General features: G+C 42.9%; 1 protein-coding gene across 2 annotated transcripts; it reads right to left on the bottom strand.

The window, feature by feature from the left end:
• Positions 1-12,576: 12,576 nt before the first annotated feature.
• On the bottom strand, positions 12,577-18,554 carry hhex (hematopoietically expressed homeobox). Of its 2 annotated transcripts, none has more exons than XM_035613529.2 (4): positions 17,905-18,554; positions 14,814-14,992; positions 13,886-13,936; positions 12,577-13,773 (listed from the first exon to the last, which is right to left on the bottom strand). In XM_035613529.2, the coding sequence occupies exons 1-4, from the start codon at positions 18,299-18,301 to the stop codon at positions 13,510-13,512; spliced, it is 891 nt and encodes a 296-aa protein (XP_035469422.1). In that variant the 5' UTR covers positions 18,302-18,554; the 3' UTR covers positions 12,577-13,509. The 2 variants fall into 2 exon arrangements, with proteins under 2 accessions (XP_035469422.1, XP_035469421.1); XM_035613528.2 differs by having other exon boundaries at positions 12,577-13,806.
• Between the last annotated feature and the right edge of the window lie 2,008 nt (positions 18,555-20,562).

Raw genomic sequence — 20,562 nt, forward strand, 5'->3', positions numbered from 1 at the left:
AGGCTTATCCCCAAAACATGACAAGCTGTAATGGCTTCTAAGTACAGTTTAATTGTAAAAATCTGCCACTTAGTACAACAACGACAGTGAGTAGAGGAGGCCCTTGCACTCTGAATGGTATCAATAACCTGTGTGGGCAGGCCTGCAACGTCAGTATGCGTTCTAGGTAAGGTGGTTTATCTATTTGCACACCTGGGACAGAAGATCACTGCATACAGGAAGAGGCCACAAATCACCTACTAGAAGCTGTATTATTTGTGATACCCAGTGCTTGGATGACCACTGTGGTGCTATAGGGATTAATCACCAACCCTGCAAGGTGAAGGGAGCTACGACTGCCTCGCCTTATCTTTGATCCTCCTGTGTGTGGAGAGTCCATTCTCAGTATTCTGATCCAGCTGCTTTTTAATGGAGACAGTTACTTCCACACACTTGCTGAACACCCATGGAGCATATGCAGACTCTTTGCATACCTCAAATGAACTGCTGCCCAGTGGGGGAATCTTGTCAGATGTACCGGGGGTCTTCATCTTGTCTTGTCAAAGACAAAGACTAATTAACCTGACAAACTGAGACATGAGGGGAACATATGGATGGCATTGCCCTCTGCATCCTCACAGCCCGATTCCCCTTCCAGGAACTCCTCAGACAGTGGAGGCATGTCCGGGCACCATGCTGAGTTCTGAGTGCTGATTGAATTACAAATGAAGGAGCATGTAGCTGAGGGAGCATGTATAGTTTCTTCAACGATAGGATGGTAGAATTATTTGGGAGGGGTTGTTGTTGACTGTGATAAATTGAGGGGTTGTCCCCATTGCACCCTGACAGGCATGGTGTAATTGGAGCTTCCTTAGTTGTCACACCAAAGTGACCAGGGCTATTTTCAACAAACTGAGCTGGCCAGCATGCACACGCTGCAGGGATGTAAGCCAGATGTGGTCATAAAGGAGTGATAAATGTATCATTCTGACAAATTTAAGTTCAATTGTATGTAGTAATTGTGAATGAAATATAGACAGTTGTGGTTGTGCTGTTGTTACCATGACAATGAACCACATTAAGTTTAAAAATAGATGGACGATCGATGGACCAATTCAGTTACATTTTATTATATTTTTTTAGTGTATATTACAACATACACTATCTTAAGGCAATTAACAGAGAAAATTGGAGACCTTAAATAGAGAAAATCAACACCTCCCACAATGAGCAATAACTTGGCAACAGTCGAGAGATGAACCATATAATAACAAAATAGAACATTCGTTAAATTCAGTTTGTGATTATTTTCTGGCCAAATGATAACTCTGTTGGAGGTCGATAAATATTCATCCATCCATCGTCTACCGCTTTATCCATTTAAGGGTCGCGGGGGGGCTGGAGCCAATCCCAGCTAACATTGGGCAGGGTACACCCTGGACAGGTTGCCAGGCCACATACAGAGACGGACAACCATTCACTCTCACATTCACACCTATGGGCAATTTAGAGTCTCCAGTTAACCTAACCCCATGTCTTTGGGGAAGCCAGAGAACCCGGAGAGAACCCATGCATACACGGGGAGAACATGCAAACTCAAAACAGAAAGGCCCTGGTTGAACCGGGAAAATATAAAATAAATATTCAATTCAATGCACTTTACATAGTAAAGGTCAGTATTACAATATTAAAGGGAAGCCCCAACAAATCCCACAATGAGCAGCACTTGGCGACTGTGGATGAGCAAAAAACACCTTTTAACAGGAAGAAATCTCTGACAGAACCTGAGTCAGTTCTGGGCGGCCATCTGACTCGAACCGGTTGGGTTGAGGAGAAAAATGGGGGAGAGAAGAAAGGTGGGCAGAAAGAGGGGATAGGAAAGACAGGAGGAGAGAAGAGAAGAGAGAGAGAACAGTTGTACAACCGCCGTGTTAATCTCTACCAGACTGATACTTATAATTCTGGAAATAATACTGACACTAATAAATGCAATGATGTTATTATTAATAATATTAATGATAATAATGACAGGTTTGGATCCTGCAGCTCCTGAGTGAGAGATACACTAGGAGAGAGAGAAAACAGATTTAGTGACATGTAAGGTAAATACATGGGGGCAGAGAGAAAGGGAGAGAGAGAGATAGGGAGAGAGAGAGAGAGAGAGAGAGAGAGAGAGAAAGTTCCCCCAGTAGTCTAAGCCCATAGCCCTCTAACATGTTCAGCTGGTCATGGCTTGTGTGAGCCAAGGTTGGTTTATAACATTTATAACATAACTTTAATATATATCATGAATTTCAGCTCCTTTCCTAAAAAAATTAGCATGTGGTTTATGTATTGTCCCCCCTTCAAAGTTAGTGATCTGATACTGTGCAGGTAGTGGTCAGTGCCCTTTTGAAGATGTTAAGGGCTTTTACACAGACACCTTGTTAAAAAGCCTGAGTTTTATAGTTTTATAACAGTGGAACGTTTGACAGGTTTCGACTTTCCAGTACACAACCATTTACGTAAGGAGATTTCCTTTTCATTGTTTCTGAAATCACTTGTGCTCTAATAGCCGCTTAATTCAGTCGGATGTTTGCAACATTTGGCCATAGCTATTTATTATCAGTGTGTGTGCCCTGCCAGGGCAGCTTGTTTGAGCAGCTAATTGTGCAGATGGACTCTATCTAAATTGGATGGTGAGGCAGAAAATCCTGTACTCTTTTAACTAGCATGTGAATACTTTTAAAACCTCGCTATCTTCCATTTGGATATGGCCTAATTGAAAAGCAAATAGTACACTTGAGTGCACCCATGAATCGGTGAGTGATATCTCCTTAGCTGCCAGAGGAATGAATCTCTCCTGCCGGCCCCCTTGTCCCCTCTCCTGTTTTCCATTGCTTCAAATAGCCTCTCTCATGCATTATCTATTGAAACATTGTTTTGGGGATTAATGTCTCAATGTGGATCCTTTTCACACACACACACAGTAAGTGGTTTCTGGGACAACTCCAGTCCTCACTGTTGACTCACCATATGGGATGCTGAACAAAGGCTGGCAGATACACTCAACATCCAAAGTGAATGTGAAGAGGGAGAAACTAATTTAAAACAAATGGATGATAACGGGTCAATGAAATAATTATAATACTGAGTGTTACTTCTTATATTGGAGGAATATAAATGGGTAGCAGGGTTTGGGTTTATGTAGTATATTGTGCAATATCAACCAAATGTTAAATGATTAGCTACGCTGTAGGACACTAGGAAAGTAAGCCAATGCTACATATGCTTGTGTGCAGGGCCAAAGTGGGGCCACTTCTCAGCCTGGGAGTTTCAGACCCAAGACCAACCCACTTTTTCCATGGTGGTGGAAATTGAATAAATGAAGCAACAGTTGAGCTCTCACTATTGTGTACTATCGTGAATCATTGTACCATCATTGATGGTACAATGATTCAATATTGTTCCATCTTACAATAATTCTTTTCAACTCTCAGTGTTTGATTGCATGTATAATTAAAAACAAACAGGTTACATATTACATTAAAAATCTAAACACAAGAAAAGTGATCACACCTGTCATTTTTTGGGCTTAATGAACGATAAGATTATTGAAGAACCTGTGTCTAATGCAGCATGGCTCCAAATGGAGAGTAACTGTCTGAACAAGTCAGAAAACACAATGTGAGACTAAAGATGGAGAGAATACAAGAGTCAATCAGCAGGCTACTGAAGCTAAACAGAAACAAAGCAGTGGTAGGGAGGAACAGGAAGAGCCATACTACCATCAACTACCAATAACAGAAGGAGCAGGGAAGAGCATCCTCAAAAAAAATACAATTTAAAAGACCAGGTTTATCTGTGAAGCTGAGGCAGAATCCAAGAAAAAAACCACGGCTCACAAAACAACACACAAATGCAGAGACCATGAAAAGAAGCTTGTTTGGGATCATGTCCACCACATCACAGCTTTGAGTGGCCATGTGTGCAGAGTTTGGATTTTTGTCAAACTCTCTTTTATTCATCAGACTTACAAAGAGAAGGAAGGTTGTGTCCTTTTTATGCACCATAATATTTACTTAAAATTAACAAAAGCTTTTTTCCCCCATACTACATACTAATTATAAGCAGGTTAAATAATAATGTGTTAAAAAAGGGACAATACTGGGTATACAAAAACAATGTGTATACTAACAAGCACTGTGCATAGAAAGAGCTGCACATAGCCGCAAGACATGAGAATAAATTGTGAATGACAAGACAAGGAGGACAGTGTTTCTCTCTGTCATTCTGTGATGTCTTTTACTTTTTATAACAAATGTTTGTAATGTGACTAACAAATCGTTAGTCACATTACTGTACTGCTCAGCCTATGAAAACTAATCTTTAACATCTACCATGCATTTGGAAGAGCTTTCTTTAGTCTTTTGAAGCTTTTGTTTATTGGTTAATATTATGTACACACACACACACATTTGTGGCTCAGGTGTCGTCCACTAACCGGATGGTTGGCGGTTCGATCCCGGCTTCCCCCGGTCCGCACGCCAAAGTGCCCTTTGGCAAGACTCTACTGCCTCTGACAGCTCTTCCAGCAGTGTATGAATGTGACAGAAAAACAAAGTAAACGGCAGCGCTGCATGAATGTGTTTGAATGGGTGAATGGGACTGTAAAGCGCTTTTTTGAGTGGTCAATAAGACTAGAAAAGAGCTATATAGATACAGTGAAGTTACTACATTTGTAGTATTTGTTTTAACATATTTGTCATTTGAAATTTCTCAAGAAAGTCTGAAGCCGAGTGGGATGACACACACGCCGGATTAACTGGTACAGAAGGCTGTTTTTTAAGACCAGGCCTGACAGCTGGTTTGGACTGTGGAATAGTTTGCCTGAGGTACTCGGGACTCAAAAATGAACTCACTTATTTAATTTGTAACTCATTTATCTGTTACTTTGATGTGCTGCTTTTATCCATTACTTACCATTACTTTTAACTGTTTCATGCGTTATTTTATTTTTTGATACTGATATTATGATTTCTCTCACTTGTTCTTCTGAGTGAATCACTCAATGTTTTCTCTTAATATACATTAAATAAAAATAAAATTAAATGTGGCGCAGAGCAAGGGGATGGTTGTGGACCTCAGGAGGAAATGATGGAGGTGGAAATGGTGGCGGGACACAATCACCTATTCCTTTAACAACAGACTGGACAGGAAATGCAACACTGAGGCTGTGAACATGGAGTGAAAGAACAGACTTTGCCTGAGGAAGCTCAAGGTTTTTTTTGTGAGCAGCAACGTGTTGCAGATCTTCCACTAGTCTGCTGTGGCCAGTGTAATATCCTCTGCTGCAGTCTGCTGGAGCAGCGGCATCAGAGCCTGTGACCCCACAAACAGAACACAACGATCAGTGGTTATATATATTTAGATTTTTACATTCATAAAAAATGAATGTCCAACTGTAACATTGGTCAGGTGAACCAAATGAATGTAATAAATTGCACAAATGATACCTGGGTATAAGCAGCACAGTGACCTTTAATGGGAGGTTAATTGCGCACTCTTTTCCTCATGGTGCTGTCCATTTGTTATTTTAAAAGTCCAAAAGACTGTTTGGTCCTGTGGTCTGCTACAGAGCACATGGGTCACTGTTTGTTCTCTTTCTACAAAAATCAGTGCTCAGGCAATGACGGGGCCCAGTCTTACGAATGCTCATTAATAATCAGCACTGGAGGCTGTGTTCTCCTTGGCTCTCTATTTCAGTTTCTATGAGGCTTTGTTAGCATGATGTTTTGAATAAAGACATTTCGCAAGTGTAGCAGAGCATCCAATAGCCCTCGCACTGGATTGCTCTATTTCTGAATAATGCTGCTGCTGGAGCCATTTCACACTCGTGAAGGTAATCAAGTCCAATCATGATTCTTTGGTTTTAAAATCAAACCCCAGTATCAGGTCTACTCTTAATTTGTCTAAATATAAGGCCCCTTTTAAGGGGCTTAAAAAGGCCAAAACAAAAAGCTGACATTGGGCGAGATGCGGGGTTCACCCTGGACAGGTCGCCAGCCTACTGCAGGGCCACATACATAGACGAACAACCATTCACTCTCACATTCACACCCATGGTCAATTTACAATCTCCAATTTACCTAACCCCATTCTGCATGACTTTGGACTGTGGGAGGAAGCCAGAAAACCCGGAAAGAACCCACGAAAACACGGGGAAAACATACAAACTCCACACAGAAAGGCCCTGGTTGGTTTGAACCAGGATTCAAACCCTGAACGTTCTTGCTGTGAGGGGACAGCGCTAATCACTACACCACTGTGCAGCCTCTTTGACTAGTCTCTTGACTCACCTACAGTACTGCAACAGCAGATATGTTTTCTATAAAAAGTAATTACGATATGTTGTTAATTTAGGTGTTTGGCAAGAACCTTGATTATGAACATAAGTAAAAGGTTCACAGACTGTATGTTTATTTTTCACTTAGATATGACGTGTTGCAGTTTAGTTACTCCAGAATGAATGTGTCCACCTGGGTGTCATGTTCACATAATTGCTGATTGGAGCTGGAGCTGTTAAATACATGTGAGTGTACACTTTAAAACTGAAGACACCAAAAGACGCTGGACGCTGTACTCTGCCGTCTTACTTTATAAGCGTGGGGAGGGCAAACAGTTTCACAGGAGGGACTCAGATGCACTAACATGAACATGCAGCAAGATCTTATACGAAACCAAAGAACAGAGAAGCTCGGATCCAACACGGGGACTGTCCTTCAATGTGACTTCATTCTCTGCTCAGGGCGCCGTGTGTGTATGTGTTGTTTAATGATTTGTTTATGCATTTGTGTTGGTGGACACCTGGCATAAATTATTTCACTTTGGAATTTTTTACAACATAGACATATGGATTTAAAACTAGCTTTTGGACACAACTATGTTAACACTTCATGCTCAACCTACAATATCTTAAGCTGACTGATCTAGTCCTCTGCTGACTTGCTTCTCTAGCTCCTGGGTGGTTTGGGGAGGGACACCTTACAGAACCCCATGTTGATCGTCTGGCCTCATTGCTCTGGTCTGTCGCATCCCCGACATAGCAGACAACCTTCAGTGTGTATAACCTCCAGGTCCTGGACTTCTTGATGTACAACTTGCCGTACCTGGCATAAGAGAAAGGATGTCAACTAAGTGAAATCTTCATACCTTACATTGAACAGTACTACATTTCTTTATGAAATGCCATCAACACACAAAATCTCCACCATGCATTTTGTTCTCATTACAAAAACAAAACAATGTAACTGTATTGCTTTGACTCCGAACCTATAACTTGTTATTTATTAAAATGATAGGATTACTTATAACACAACATTTGAGAATTCCTCCCAATGTTGATGAATTGAGTCATCATCCTTATTCTTGGCTTGTCTGTGGATGTGGTGATTGTAGTCCAGGCCAGCCTGGTTTCATTCTCCTCCAACGATGACACAGACTCTGTCTCCTGATCAGGACCCCATGTATCATCTTCCCAGTCAATACTGGGTAAGAAAGAAAACATTCAGAGAGTATTATTCACGCAACATAGTCATTTCCTGAAAAAATAATTTTACTATTTCTCACAACTGCAATGAAGACACCCGGCGAACACACAGGCAGCGTAAACTACAGATTACACATAAGCCGGGTCCAGGGTGGGTAATTGGGAGAATTCCCGGTGGGCCACTTAACTTTCACTTCACTTTTGGCGACTCGGAAAAAAATGCAGCGAGGACACTGCCAAATGTGCCAAACTCACAGAATTTTTTTCAAGAGGACAGACACAAGTGTCAGCTGGTAAAGAGAGATATAGGCCTATTGATTAGCAGTGTAATTAGTAGGCTAATATCAGACATTATAGTGTTTTCAACCTATTCGGAAGCAAAATGTCAAATTAATTAAAAATATTTGCCTATTTGTTTGGCCCAATATATAGCAAATCACATAATTTGCAAATATTATGCAAATATTGATTAAAAAATGAACAACCTCAAGCTTGATCTGTGTATACAGAAAAATTACCTCTTAATGATTTTTTGTAGCCTTTGAGCAGCAGATAAGGCAGTCTCCTGTTGTTAGTTTAAAAATGGAATTATAACTTATCAACCTATACTTGAAGTGGGATATTTTTTGTTTACTTAGTGCAATATTATATAACCTCTATACATTTGTTGAAACATATTATAAATAAAAACTACACGATAGTAAGAGCTCAACTGTTGCTTCATTTATTAAATTTCCACCACCATGGAAAAAGTGGGCCGATGTTTACTCTGTTTACTCCTTGCGGTATGCAACCTCTTTTTGTTCGTAGCTGTCTTAAATGCTGTCTTTCTTTTGCAACTGAAAGCTGTTGTAGGGACTTTTTCTGCCGTTCTGCAACTCTTCTTCTTCTTTAGTTTAGTTTAGCTACAGCTTCAGCCTTGTTTTTTGCCTTGTAGGAGACTGGTCAAGCCCCCCAGTGTGTGGTGCATGAGCAATCCAATCATTTTCTTCGGGCCAAACTTTCTGATTGGACATATAATTCATACATTAATTGCTATCGGTATGTTACGAGAGTTTCAAGTAATATGACAGAATATGCTTCTTAAATTTTTTTAGATACTCCACCTTTAAGGTTGAAATGAATATACAAAAATAAACAGCTACTGTTTTCCCACTCATTCTATGTACCTGTGTTTCGTCAATTATGTTTGCCACTGATATTTGTCTCTATCAATGTGTGCCTCTCTGTTTCCTCCTCAACCTTTCTCCCCCTCCTCCTCCTCTCTGTGTCTGTGTGGCTGCTGGCGACACTAGTATCGATGTAAGCAATGTTTTCTCTCATTAATTTATCAGCTCGGAGGAGGAGGGAGGCCTCAGTGGGGGGAGATAATGGCTTCCATTTGGCCAAGGTCAACAGTCAACACATTCCTCAGTCGTTCAAATATAACCACACATTAACTTGTGTGCACCAATACCACAGGAGTGGTTGCACACACACACACACACACACACACACACACTGAGAGCTACTAGATTGCAGTAACACTGTCCTGTCAATGAGGGTTTCATTCTATTAAAGAGGTAATACTCTGATCCCTGATCAGAAAATCACTTGGATATAAGAATGGTTAACTTCAGATAACATCTACAGACAAATAAAAGTACTTTACCCAGATGACCCCGGATAGCTGTGTCTGTTTAGGAGCTTAAATGTTGTTACCTGTCAAATATTTTGAAAATGTATTGGCTCAGTTCTTCAGAGTTGTAATCAGATAACAATATTTTTGGTCAGGATAATTGTGAAAGGGTTTTATGATCCTCAGAGGTTAGAGAATTTATTTTCAGTTAACAGAGACATCTGTATAATCTTTGAAGATATCTGAGAACATAATAATCAGTAAACCTGGCACACTACTGTGCCCTTAAAATGTTCCTGTAATTTACTGCTTAATGGTTTATACATTATAGAGAAAATCCAGACCAACAGGAAAACACAAGACAAACTCACAAAACAGAAACTGTAATTACAAAGTCAAAGACATGACATTACCTTCTACCTTAAAAGGTATGTACCTGCTTGGGTCATTGCCAATTGGATGGATGGACTGTCTTTCTTTTCATCAAAAACGAAGGGCTCAATGTCAAGAGTCTCTTGAAGCCTTTTGCCGCAAACTCTGCAAAAGTTCGGCCGTAGGTTTTGAGTGACGTTTTTGCAGTAGTGAGTGCAAAACTGTTTTCCCCAGTTGGGTGCCAAATGAAGGTTTATGGTGCATTTCCTTCCTGTTAAAAAGACAAACAGCGCATCTGTGCAATCATTAATGATTCTTGTCGATAGCAGGTACGTACCTTTTCTGGTAGAAGTTGTTGTGAGTCCCTACTTTCTGCTGTGTTTTGTGGGTTGTTGTTGTGATTTGCATGTCACAGGCCATCATAGAATATAAATGATCATGTTGAATGAAGATAAAGCCAATGCGGAAATATCTGAAGCCTGTATTCTCTGGAATCACCAGCAAAGGGTGACTCCCTGGTTGCAAAAAGAAGTCAGTTTCTATATAAGTTTATGAGAAAAATGACTACCTCTGACTTGATTTATAACATCAGTAAACCTTTTCATCTGGACTCTATGGTCTCAATGGCTGATTTTAAGTCTTCTTCAATATGGCGTGATGTTCATTTTGTAAGTTGTATTTTAATTTAGAGTAAAAAAAGACAATAAAGCACCATAGCATGGATATAGCTTGATTGATAGCTGGTCTGTCTAATCGGTGCATGGTTGCAGGTGTAGGTGGGCGCGCAGTGGACAAGCTCTCAGTCAGACCCACCCCAAATTCTATATCCGGTTTCAAAAATCCTTCAAAAACATGGAGCTGGTCATAATGCGAAACTTGAAGCTTCAAAACAGTAGTTTGTGACAGTGATGTCACGGTGGTCTATAAAAATGGATGCCATGACAGCTCCCTGATAGCATTTAATCGCCTGAACAGAACAAATAAACATTAACACGATTTATTTTAAATTAGAAGATAATGAAAAGTCTGTAAGTGTTTTACGGACATGTCTATTATGAACAGTTTGCAACCTTGCAGATAAATTGATGAAAAACGTTTCCTCATATATTTGTGACAATGCTTTTCTCTGAATACATATTTACTGGGGACAGTGTTACCTGACATAATGATATTAAATCCTCCTAATACACAATTAAAGGGCCTTTCTGAATGCCACACAACTGTTCAGATTTACCAGGTTTTCTTGATGACTCTGAGTAATGAAATTACCCAGCATTTGCCATAGTCTCAGTCACACATTGACATTTATTGCCAGAAATGACCCATGATTTTTTGTTTTCAAAAAACAACTAAAAAAGCCAATCAGGGTGTTTGTGTGCGTGTGCGTGTGTGTGTGTGTGTGTGTGTGTGTGTGAGTGTGTGAGTGTGTGTATGAATTGACCTGATCAGACAGGCACTCCGAAACCAACCGGCTATCTGCTGAACATTTTACCCACCAACTGTGTGCGCTATTCCTCCCAATGTTGACTTTACCCTGCACAATTTGTGAACCATTACACAATACAGAGGCTGAGATCAATGTGCATACTGTTGGTTTTGGAATAGTCTTGTACATGTGAGGCCATTGACACTCAGTAATGCAACTCAAACAGGTTGTGGGAGCAATGAGCTTTCACCTTTATAAATGACACACATGGTTAAAATGAGTTTTCTTTCATTTCCAAATCAGCCCCATAAGTCACACTCAATAACTACAATCACCACTTATATTAAAAAGTACTGTGAACATATTGTAAGACCATCAATCAGTGGCCTGCTATCTGTCTGCTGTCCCTGCTGTTCTGAAGGTTCACTCAATCATTAACCTAATCTACTTACTGAAAAACACCCACTCACAATGTCTGCATGAGAGCTCAGTGATAAGCTATTTGAAGATGAAGGTGGTGATGGGACAACGATCGACATGGACTAAACTGTTTGCTAATCTGTGGCTGCCTTTGATTCCTCGAGAAATCAGGAGGCAGGGAAAGAGCAGAAGGAAGAGCAGCAATCATTAAGTGGGAAATGTATGTATCCAGCAACATGTGTCCCAACAGCAGATTTTAAACTCATTTATTTGGACATCATCACACTCAGTTAAAGGCAGCTTTACCATTAACTGTCCATCAGAGCAGTTTGGGGTTCAGCATTGGCCCGAAGGTAACGTTCTGGTTATCTGATGTCAGGTGGCTGCTGGAGTCACCGGACATCCATCAAAGCAAAATAAAATTAAAACTAATTAATAAAACTAATTAAGTGGATGTGCACATAACAGAAATCAGGTTTTTTTTAAATGATTAGTTGGTCTTGTTCGAATATCCATAGATAGAACAGGAGCTGCTGCCAACAGGCTCCAGAGTTTCCTTCACCAGTCAGAATCTGCTGTTCAGGTTATGGATTGCTTCGGTAAGGCCCCCATGTCCAGCAGGCAACTTGAAATAAAACAAGACTATTTTGGTGAATTATAACTCCAACATTTGGATAAGTAGTGTTACATTTTGAATTTGAAAGATTTCCCCGGGAAAAAAATCATAAACTTATAGACTTTGATGTAGTTTAACATTTAACTGAGTAATTGATTAAGTAGTTAATATTATTTTCACACTGACTGACTATACATAAAGTTATTGACGCATCAATGATATTAGGCTAATCCAGTACCATAAATTATATAATATATAATATAAACCGTGAAAGGGGGCCAGTTAATTGCTATTAACTGCATTTACTTTAACTATAGTTTGCAAATAATACCATTGTTTTTTTAGAAAAGTTTTAAATATGTTATACTTATATTTGATTTGTGCTTTTATCTAAGAAAATAATCTAATTACTTACTCTATCATGGCTTTGTATCCTGATTTTAATGCCTAAGTAAAATGAATCAGTGGTCAAAAGCAACATACTCAAAAATCTAAAACACTTGCTTGGTAATATTGTTTTAAATTAAACTGGATTTTTAGTTAATGGGATAAAATATTCAAAACTATCAACAGGATCTGATTAAACAGTGGGAAGAAGGGAAATGAAACACCCAACATGTCAGAAATACTTTTACTGAATTCAAGCAAAAAGTCAAGTGATTTATTATTCTGTATAATTAAGTTGCAAGATAGTAAAACTACAAAAATCTTTGAACCCAAAGTTTACAAAAATGTCAGGACAAAGTCATAGGCTATACTCATAAAAAATGAATAAGAGTGTACACAAAACACATTTCATTCTCATTTAAGAGTGGATATATATACTGAATTGTTACACAAGCAGCCTGCGTTACCACTTTTTTTTTTAAATAAATTTTGTTTCCCAATGTAAACACAATCATTTTGTATTGGAAAAAAAATTCTCAGACTCAATATGAACTTTATGTAATTGTAGGCTACAACCCTTGTTGTGGCTATTTATAATATTATAGCCTTTTATGTCGATTTATTGATTTGTTTGAATTGATTTTTATTTTCATAATTTGCCAATAATTTAAAACATAACCGGTAATTTATCGATTTCCTTTTTTCTGTAGCTACAATTTCACAAAATAAAAAATAATGAATCACAATCAAATTCCAGCTGATCCAGCTACATCCAAAAGTGACACATTTATTCTCACCACAAAAAAAACATATTATTATCATTATTATATTACCAACCAAATCATAATTTCGTGTGTATTGATTTTAGAATGGAATATTACATTTTAAGGCAAAGGCATATATACTCAAGAGCGTTTTCAGACGACATACAGTACTATTCATTTACAGTGGTCGACATAACATAGTGACAATCAACACGACTATATACTTTATGTACAAAAAGACACGTCATGGAGGATGGTACGGTGGTGTAAACTTGAAGTACATGTCACGACAGGAACTACTTTCTTCAGCCTGTCCACGCGGAGCTGCGTGAACGGGCCCCGGTGTGTTTGGCCTTCGTCTTCCAGGTGCCAATGTCCAGGGGCTCCGGCGTCAGCGCCTCAGAACTGCGGCTGCCGCGCGCACTCGTCGTCGTCCTCTATGTCCAGCTCCTGGTCCGTGTCGTCTGACACGTCAGAGTCCAGCTCCGTGTGCGCGTGCCGCGGGGACACGGAGCGTGCGCAGCGGTCCGCCTGCGCATGCTCGGAGGCCGCGGGTGTCTGTCTCCGCCCGGGGCTCTGCGTCCCGCTCGGCTCGGCCGCGGTGTTACCCCGCCCGACGGGACTGTCCTCCTCCAGCTCCCTCTTGCCTCCCTGAGGATTCTCCTGGTGGGAATGGGACACAGGGGGTTTCGTGGACTGGTCGGGACAACCACATTTTAACATTTATCTCTGGTGTAAAAAAAATAAAATAATAAGAATTGATTTGTCGTCTCACCTGTTTCAGTCTTCGCCACTTCGCGCGTCGATTTTGGAACCAAGTTTTAACCTGAGAGACGAAATTAAAGGAGAAATGAATTATGCTCCTCTTGTCAGTTTTGCTGCCTATTTTTTCTTATTTATAAATGAAGATAAACAAACAACAGGGAGCACACGGGACAAAGTCACGACATGTTACAATGATGATGAAGCACAGTGGATTGGCCTCCACGTTAAAAGTGCTGGGCCGCCGGTTAATTGTCTAAGTGGGCTAATGGCCAAGTCAAAAATGTTTTTTTTTTTTTTTTCATTTTTGAAGTCAAAATGTGGAAAGGAGCCAAAATCCCGCTCCAGATGAATTTCTCATCATGGTCCTGATTTGCGGCAGTTATTTAACCAGCGCGAATAAGAATCTTTTTTTTTATCCGAAATTAAATGATTTTTTCGTGACGGATTTCAGTGGGTCTCTTGGATTTAGTCAAACGTAATTATTAGGAATTATTATAAACTTCCCAACGACCATTTTGTCGCCAAGACGCACACACGTCATTATATCGGGCCTGTTGGCCTGCAGCGCAGGGCTACGCGCATTTCTAACCAAGTTAACTGGTGCGAGGCCCTGGTTAAGAGGTGGATTTGAATTGTCCCTAACAGGTAAAGCAGCAGACGTTTTCATTTGTACAGTTTTCCAAATTGCGGCCAGTTATATCAATTGCTGATAACTAATTGGCGCTTTCGTTGCTTTTGTTGCGAAGTGGATAATCGGGTTCGGAGGGAGAAAACGAAAGGCACTGCATTCATTGCGTAAGGGGCATTTTAGCCGGGCGGGGAGAAGACGCCGACAGAACAACGATATAACAAATGGGAGAATTGCAGCAAATCCGGGATGTGCGGAGGACGCACACGTCGCCTCGCGTCATGGACGAAGGCCTGGGTCCTCTGCTCACCTGTCTCTCGCTGAGCTGCAGCATCTTGGCCAGTCTCTTCCTCTCCGGCGGCGAGAGGTACTTCTGCGTCTCGAACTTCTTCTCCAGCTCAATCGTCTGGTCGTTGGAGAAGCGCACCTGGCCGCCCTTTCTCTTGTGCAACGGTCGCTGGAGGAAGGGGGTCCACAGCAAGGGCTTCCCTTCGGGGGAGAGAGGGGAGAATGACGATGGAGTTAGTCAGAGGCAAAACTTGAGGTTCAATAACTTGATTCATTTTTTTTGAATCATCCAGGCCTCCCGCCTAAATAGCACATAAATAAAACCCTTCAAAAAAAAAACCCGTAAACAATCGACGGATAGTGGACGGACAGAAAATTTAAAAAACAACAACAAATAAAACATGGAAAAGCAGATCAGATCATGCAGACACTGTCCCCTGAGAGCGCACGCTGATTTATGGTTCATTCCCACATTGTCTCTCAATAACCAGTTGCTCTGCCATCCTCCTCTTCACGGTTCATTATAATTATATTATAATTCCATGTGGGGATCAAAAAGTGAAGAGTCGCGATGGGCTGCCTTAATGGCCGGGAAGCCCCCCCCCCCCCCCCCCCCCCCCCAGGCCCGCTGCTGCTGCATGCTGTCTTTTAAGGAAGGTCGTGACGGAGTGAAAACGATGGCCAAATATCCGCTGCATGTGCTTCCTGCTTTGTGGCGTGATTATAGGCGATGGCATCCAGCAGACACCCACGTCCCCCCCCCCACTCTCACTGACACAATATACATGTGCTGCGGTCGAAACTGCTGTCAAAGACCTTCTCTCTCTCTCTCTCTCTCTCTCTCTCTCTCCCTCTCATCTTTCACCCTGTTTTTATGACCTGATTTATTCTGTTTTTTTGTTGCCGTGTGTGTGTTTTTTCCCCATTTCATTTGTAGAGGACCGTGATGTCCTCTGGTGAATCTTAATAAACATGGTGTTTTTGAAAAATCAAAAATCTCTCTCTCTCTCTCTCTCTCTCTCTCTCTCTCTCTCTCTCGCTCTCTTTTTCCAAAGGAAGTTAGCTAATCCAGGCCCATGTGATTTGTTTTTCTCGAAACAGAACAACAGAAGAAAGAAGCCATCACTTTCGGATTTCATCTGATTGTGTTCCTTTAGTCCTCAGAGGAATGCACCGATCCAGTTGGAGGACTGACCCCGGTTATTAGCCCGCTCAAATGAATCAACTGTACACCTTTACCTTATATGTCTGCTGAAGATCATTTACCCCCCCCCCCCCCCCCCCCCAGACGACTTTGATTTACCACACTTTGCTTCACTTCGATGCAAGTGGAATAATCCTGATAAAAACAGATGAGGGGGGTCCATGTGAACACATGGCCCCGCGCTCTGACGCATCACGTCACGTCGTTTTTCTGAGAGGATTTTCTTTCTTTTTTCTTGTTGTTGATGTCGATGTGCCTCTCGTCGTCTCTTCATGCGTGACGCTCGTTTACATCACCCCGATCCTTCCTCTTTCTCTCCGTCTCTCGGGCTCCTCTCTTGCGCCACCCCGCTGTGCCCGGCGCGCTGCGCCGCTGGCCCGCCTCGGTCTTCCCCCGCCGCCCGCCGTGAAGAGAGTCGGCCACATCCCCGCCGGGCAGCCGGAGGAAGTGCAGCAACATGTGAAAAACGGATCCCGGGCTATCAGAGGCCGAGTGTTTCCTGAATACGTCTGTATTGAGGATGTCGATAAAATAATCAGCAGCGTGCAGCGGGCTCCCGAGGAAGCGGCTGGCCGGGGTGAGCCAGGAAAACATTCAACAGCTTCTGAAACCAGATTTACTCCTATCGACGGGCTCGCGGCTTCCGCTGCGAACGGAAAGGGCCCAGCTTGATCAGCGCAACACAGAGTCCGCCTGTCACACACACACACACACACACACACACACACCACAGGGCCACAGGCAGACAAATATACCCCCCCCCCCCCCCCCCCCCCCCCCACACACACACACACCACCATCCAAAAAAAAGAAAGAATCTGAACCAGTTAACGCAATTTCTGGCCCTATAAATACTCAACCGTCTCCACCGTGCGCAGTTGGAGCACTACATTTGAAACATGGCCTGGCAGATTTTTTTTTTCCCCCCTCATCTCTGAAATCTTTAAGGCTTCTCAGCAGATTTTCAATAGAGCTGGGGTCGTGATGGACGGTGCCTCAGCTCCGAATCCGAATCCGCGCGCGCAGACACACACACACACACACACACACACACACACACACACACACAGAGAGGGGGGGGGGGGCAGTGAAATAACAAGTGATTTAGAGACCAGATAGGTTTTAGTCACCGGCTGACTTGCTGCTCTGATGTTTCAGAACAATGGGAGTCAGGAAGACGAGTCAAGGTTGCCATGCACCCCGCGCACCAGCCCTCGCCCCTCGCCAGCGCCAGCAGCAGACCGAATGGAATGGAGAAGCCTGCTGCTATTGTGGAACCCACACACGTCTGTTACAGAATCACTCGTACACTCGCGCGAATCAGTCACAACCGTTCTCCAGGGTTGACATGAGCCGGAGACTTAAAGTTGGGCGCACAATGACTCCATAGTGTTTGTGCAGGCCTCATGTAACCGTGGACGGCCGCGAGCTCGATGTGCATGCATGACCAAGCGTGATACACTTATGCAAAATGGTTTCGTTGGCACTGAAACGAAGCTTGTGGGGAAAAAATAAACACGTACAGTGTTTAAAGTGCTCTCACTTCATCTGTGCAGGCCTGCCTATTTTTTTGTGTTAACGTGTGCTATATACACGTGCCTATCCATTTCCCTCAGAATAAAATAGAAAAATATCCAAGGCATGATATAAATGAAATCAAAATATACACTCGTGAAAAGTGAAAAGACAGAGTGCATAAAAACAACAGCTACTGACAGTGTCATGAGGACAACAGTCTAGACACGGAACTGGGGTCAAACTGGAGAAACGCAAGACACGATTATGTTGTCCTGGGCAATTTCATAAATGACATGCACTGCGGAGAAGATCCGATATCTACATGTACACCCCCACACATAGGACTTTAAAGTCGCCCGTGAGTTTTACGCACGTCATTTGCCCAACTCACCGAGGGGATCGCGCCTCAGCAGAGCCTGTGCGTACTCCCCCATGGAGCGGTGGTGCTGGTGGTGGAACGGGTAGATGGGGCCGGCGAACGCCCCGGCGGAGGCGTACGTCGTCGTCAACGTCCCGGCGGCGTGGTGCGACAGTGCCGGGTGGATTGGCGTGGGTTCATAGATCGGCGTCCGGTACGGCGAGATGAGACTCGTGAAGGATGAGTTGGGCGACGCCAGGGTCGGCGTGGGGACAAGCGGCGCGGAACAGGAGGAGGATGAAGAGGCGGAGGAGGAGGAAGGAGACGGAGAGAAGGTCGTGGAGGTAGTCCTCCCGAGAATGTCCTCGATGTAGAAGGGGGTAGGATGAGCCGGCTGGATGGGAGTTGGTGCGTAAAGCGGGACGCTCATGGTGCCGCCGCTGTGAGCTGGGACTGAAAGCTGCGTCGCTCCCCCGTCTCCAAACAGTCTTCCTCTTTAGCGACAGTCAAACAGGACGCGTTTACATGCTACCGACCACATGCAGCAGATGTCAGTCTTCCGACTACTCTTCGCAGACCAAAGACAGCACCTCTGGGTTAGGAGACCGTTAGAGTGCCGTGTCCATCAGGCTGCGGCGGCGAACAAGCTGGCACTTGGTTCAACTGTTGGAGCTGTTATCTCGCTGCAGGCGGAGGAGGAGGGTGGAGATAAGTGCACGGTCAACTTCCTGCAGGTGGACGGCGGCCATCCCTGATTGGCTTACTCGCCACCGCGATGGAGCCACAGTGAACAGATGACAGCGGAGAAGAGATTCTAGTGTTTCAGGAGAATCAGCAGCACACAGACACATTCAATTATATAAGAAAATAAAACAAAGGAATGAGAAAGTCTTTTTAGTATATCTGATAGATGGATAGATAGATCTTGTAGTGAGTTTGTTGTGTAGAAACTTCTACTATAGCTGTCTAATGAATTCAGAGCAGCATTAAATGGAAACATCACATACAGTTAAAAAGTAGCTATACTTTAATAAAATGCATTAAGATGCAATATACACCACATGATGCATAATGTGAATACTCAGTGATAATAAAATAACAATTCTTTAACCTTAAGTCAATATCAAGGTGTGCGAGTGTGTGCGAGTGTGTGTGTGTGTGTGTGTGTGTGTGTGTTTGTGTGTATTGGGCCCCTGGGCACCGACATGTAAAATGACGCCTCGTACCCACAACTTTATTTGGTGTTCTGTTGTAGGTCGACATTATTTTGTTCATGCAGAGAGCTGATATACAGGCCACAGAGCAGAGCCCCAACCTGCTGCAAGCTGCAAAAGAAAAAAAAATGAACAAAATTAAACGATCACATTTGTGACCAGACTCTGTTACAGTAGATATTCTACATATAAGACTCAGAATCAATGCATTCAATGACGACATGTGCAGGCTCGCCTTTGATAATAAACAAAATGTTTTGAACAGTCACTTTCTCCAGAGGCTCGGGTGCCTCTTTTCGGTGGCCCCTTTGTCCTTGTAGTGTTTTAAAAACACAATCAAATAAAGTGTGAATAGGTGTTTCATATTCGGATTCCATGCCCTTTACATTATAAACACATTGTCTTTAGCTGTGATGATGGACTGCATGCGTTTGAAATGCTGGTGGACGGGGCGCCTTGAGAAGGGTTGCAGGGATCTCACAGGTAGTTCACGACCTGCATCTATCTGTAAAATATCCACGAGGTGTGAGTTTGCACTGCAGAACACGGGGCGCAGAATTGTCACAAGAAAACAGACAACAACAACAACAACAACAACAACAAAAAGCCCCGCCCGGGTGACATGACCCCAGTGTCCTCGGTGCTGCCCTCAGCGGTCTCCATACAAATGGCTCTTTGACTAATCAAACCGTTTAGAGTGTTATCTCACGAGGCAATACAAGTGAGCTGCATTTCACAGGCCCGGCGGCGCAGCTGAATGGCGAGTGATTAACTCATGATTTGAATGTTTGGAGTTTTCCTGTAAAATCCGACTATCAGTGCGACGGAGGTGATACATTTACGATAGGGCCTGCTAATGCAAATCGCTGTAATAGCTCGCGCTTATCTCCTCGCACACGTTTCCGCACACCGTTGGACAATAACCGCCGGCTCGTGTTTCACGAACGCCCGCCGTTACGCGCGCGCCACGCGTAAAACAGCCAAGCGCGTAAACGGCCATCTCCGCGTTTTGTGGCCAGCTCAACTCGGTTGGCCTCGTCGTGTGCAGGGAGCGCGGACTATTGCTGCTGGCTGATAAGCGTGTGGCCATAAGAGGAGCCGATGGCTCGATTCTCGGACGCGTCTTCGGAGCGCGCGCCACTGCCGGCCAACTTTCTAACGGCTGTAATTTAGATAAAGTGGACTCGGAGAGCAAACAGGGATACGCGCAGCCTTGAAGACATGAAAGAAGTCCCCAAACGGGCCAATGTTTGGACCGAGACAATGATTACAGCTCATTGATCTAGGCCAGCGTCCCGTGGCGTCAGACTGCTGTCCACAGACGATTGATAACTTCACGGGCTGCTCCGTGGCAGCTGGCGCCATATATCTGTCTATTAACACATATTTGTCTATTAACTATATATATATGTATATAAACATATACATATATATATATATATACACACACACACACACACATATATATATAAACATA

The sequence above is a fragment of the Scophthalmus maximus genome, chromosome 16, assembly GCF_022379125.1.
Source record: "Scophthalmus maximus strain ysfricsl-2021 chromosome 16, ASM2237912v1, whole genome shotgun sequence".
NCBI lineage: Eukaryota > Metazoa > Chordata > Actinopteri > Pleuronectiformes > Scophthalmidae > Scophthalmus > Scophthalmus maximus.

Excerpts from the sequence above, each read along its gene's own strand:
- hhex (XM_035613528.2), bottom strand. The coding sequence starts at position 18,301 with ATGAGCGTCCCGCTTTACGCACCAACTCCCATCCAGCCGGCTCATCCT. Across the intron at positions 14,993-17,904 it reads GCTGAGGCGCGATCCCCTCG|GGAAGCCCTTGCTGTGGACC; the intron begins GTGAGTTGGGCA and ends TCTCCCCCGAAG. Across the intron at positions 13,937-14,813 it reads TGCAGCTCAGCGAGAGACAG|GTTAAAACTTGGTTCCAAAA; the intron begins GTGAGCAGAGGA and ends TTCGTCTCTCAG.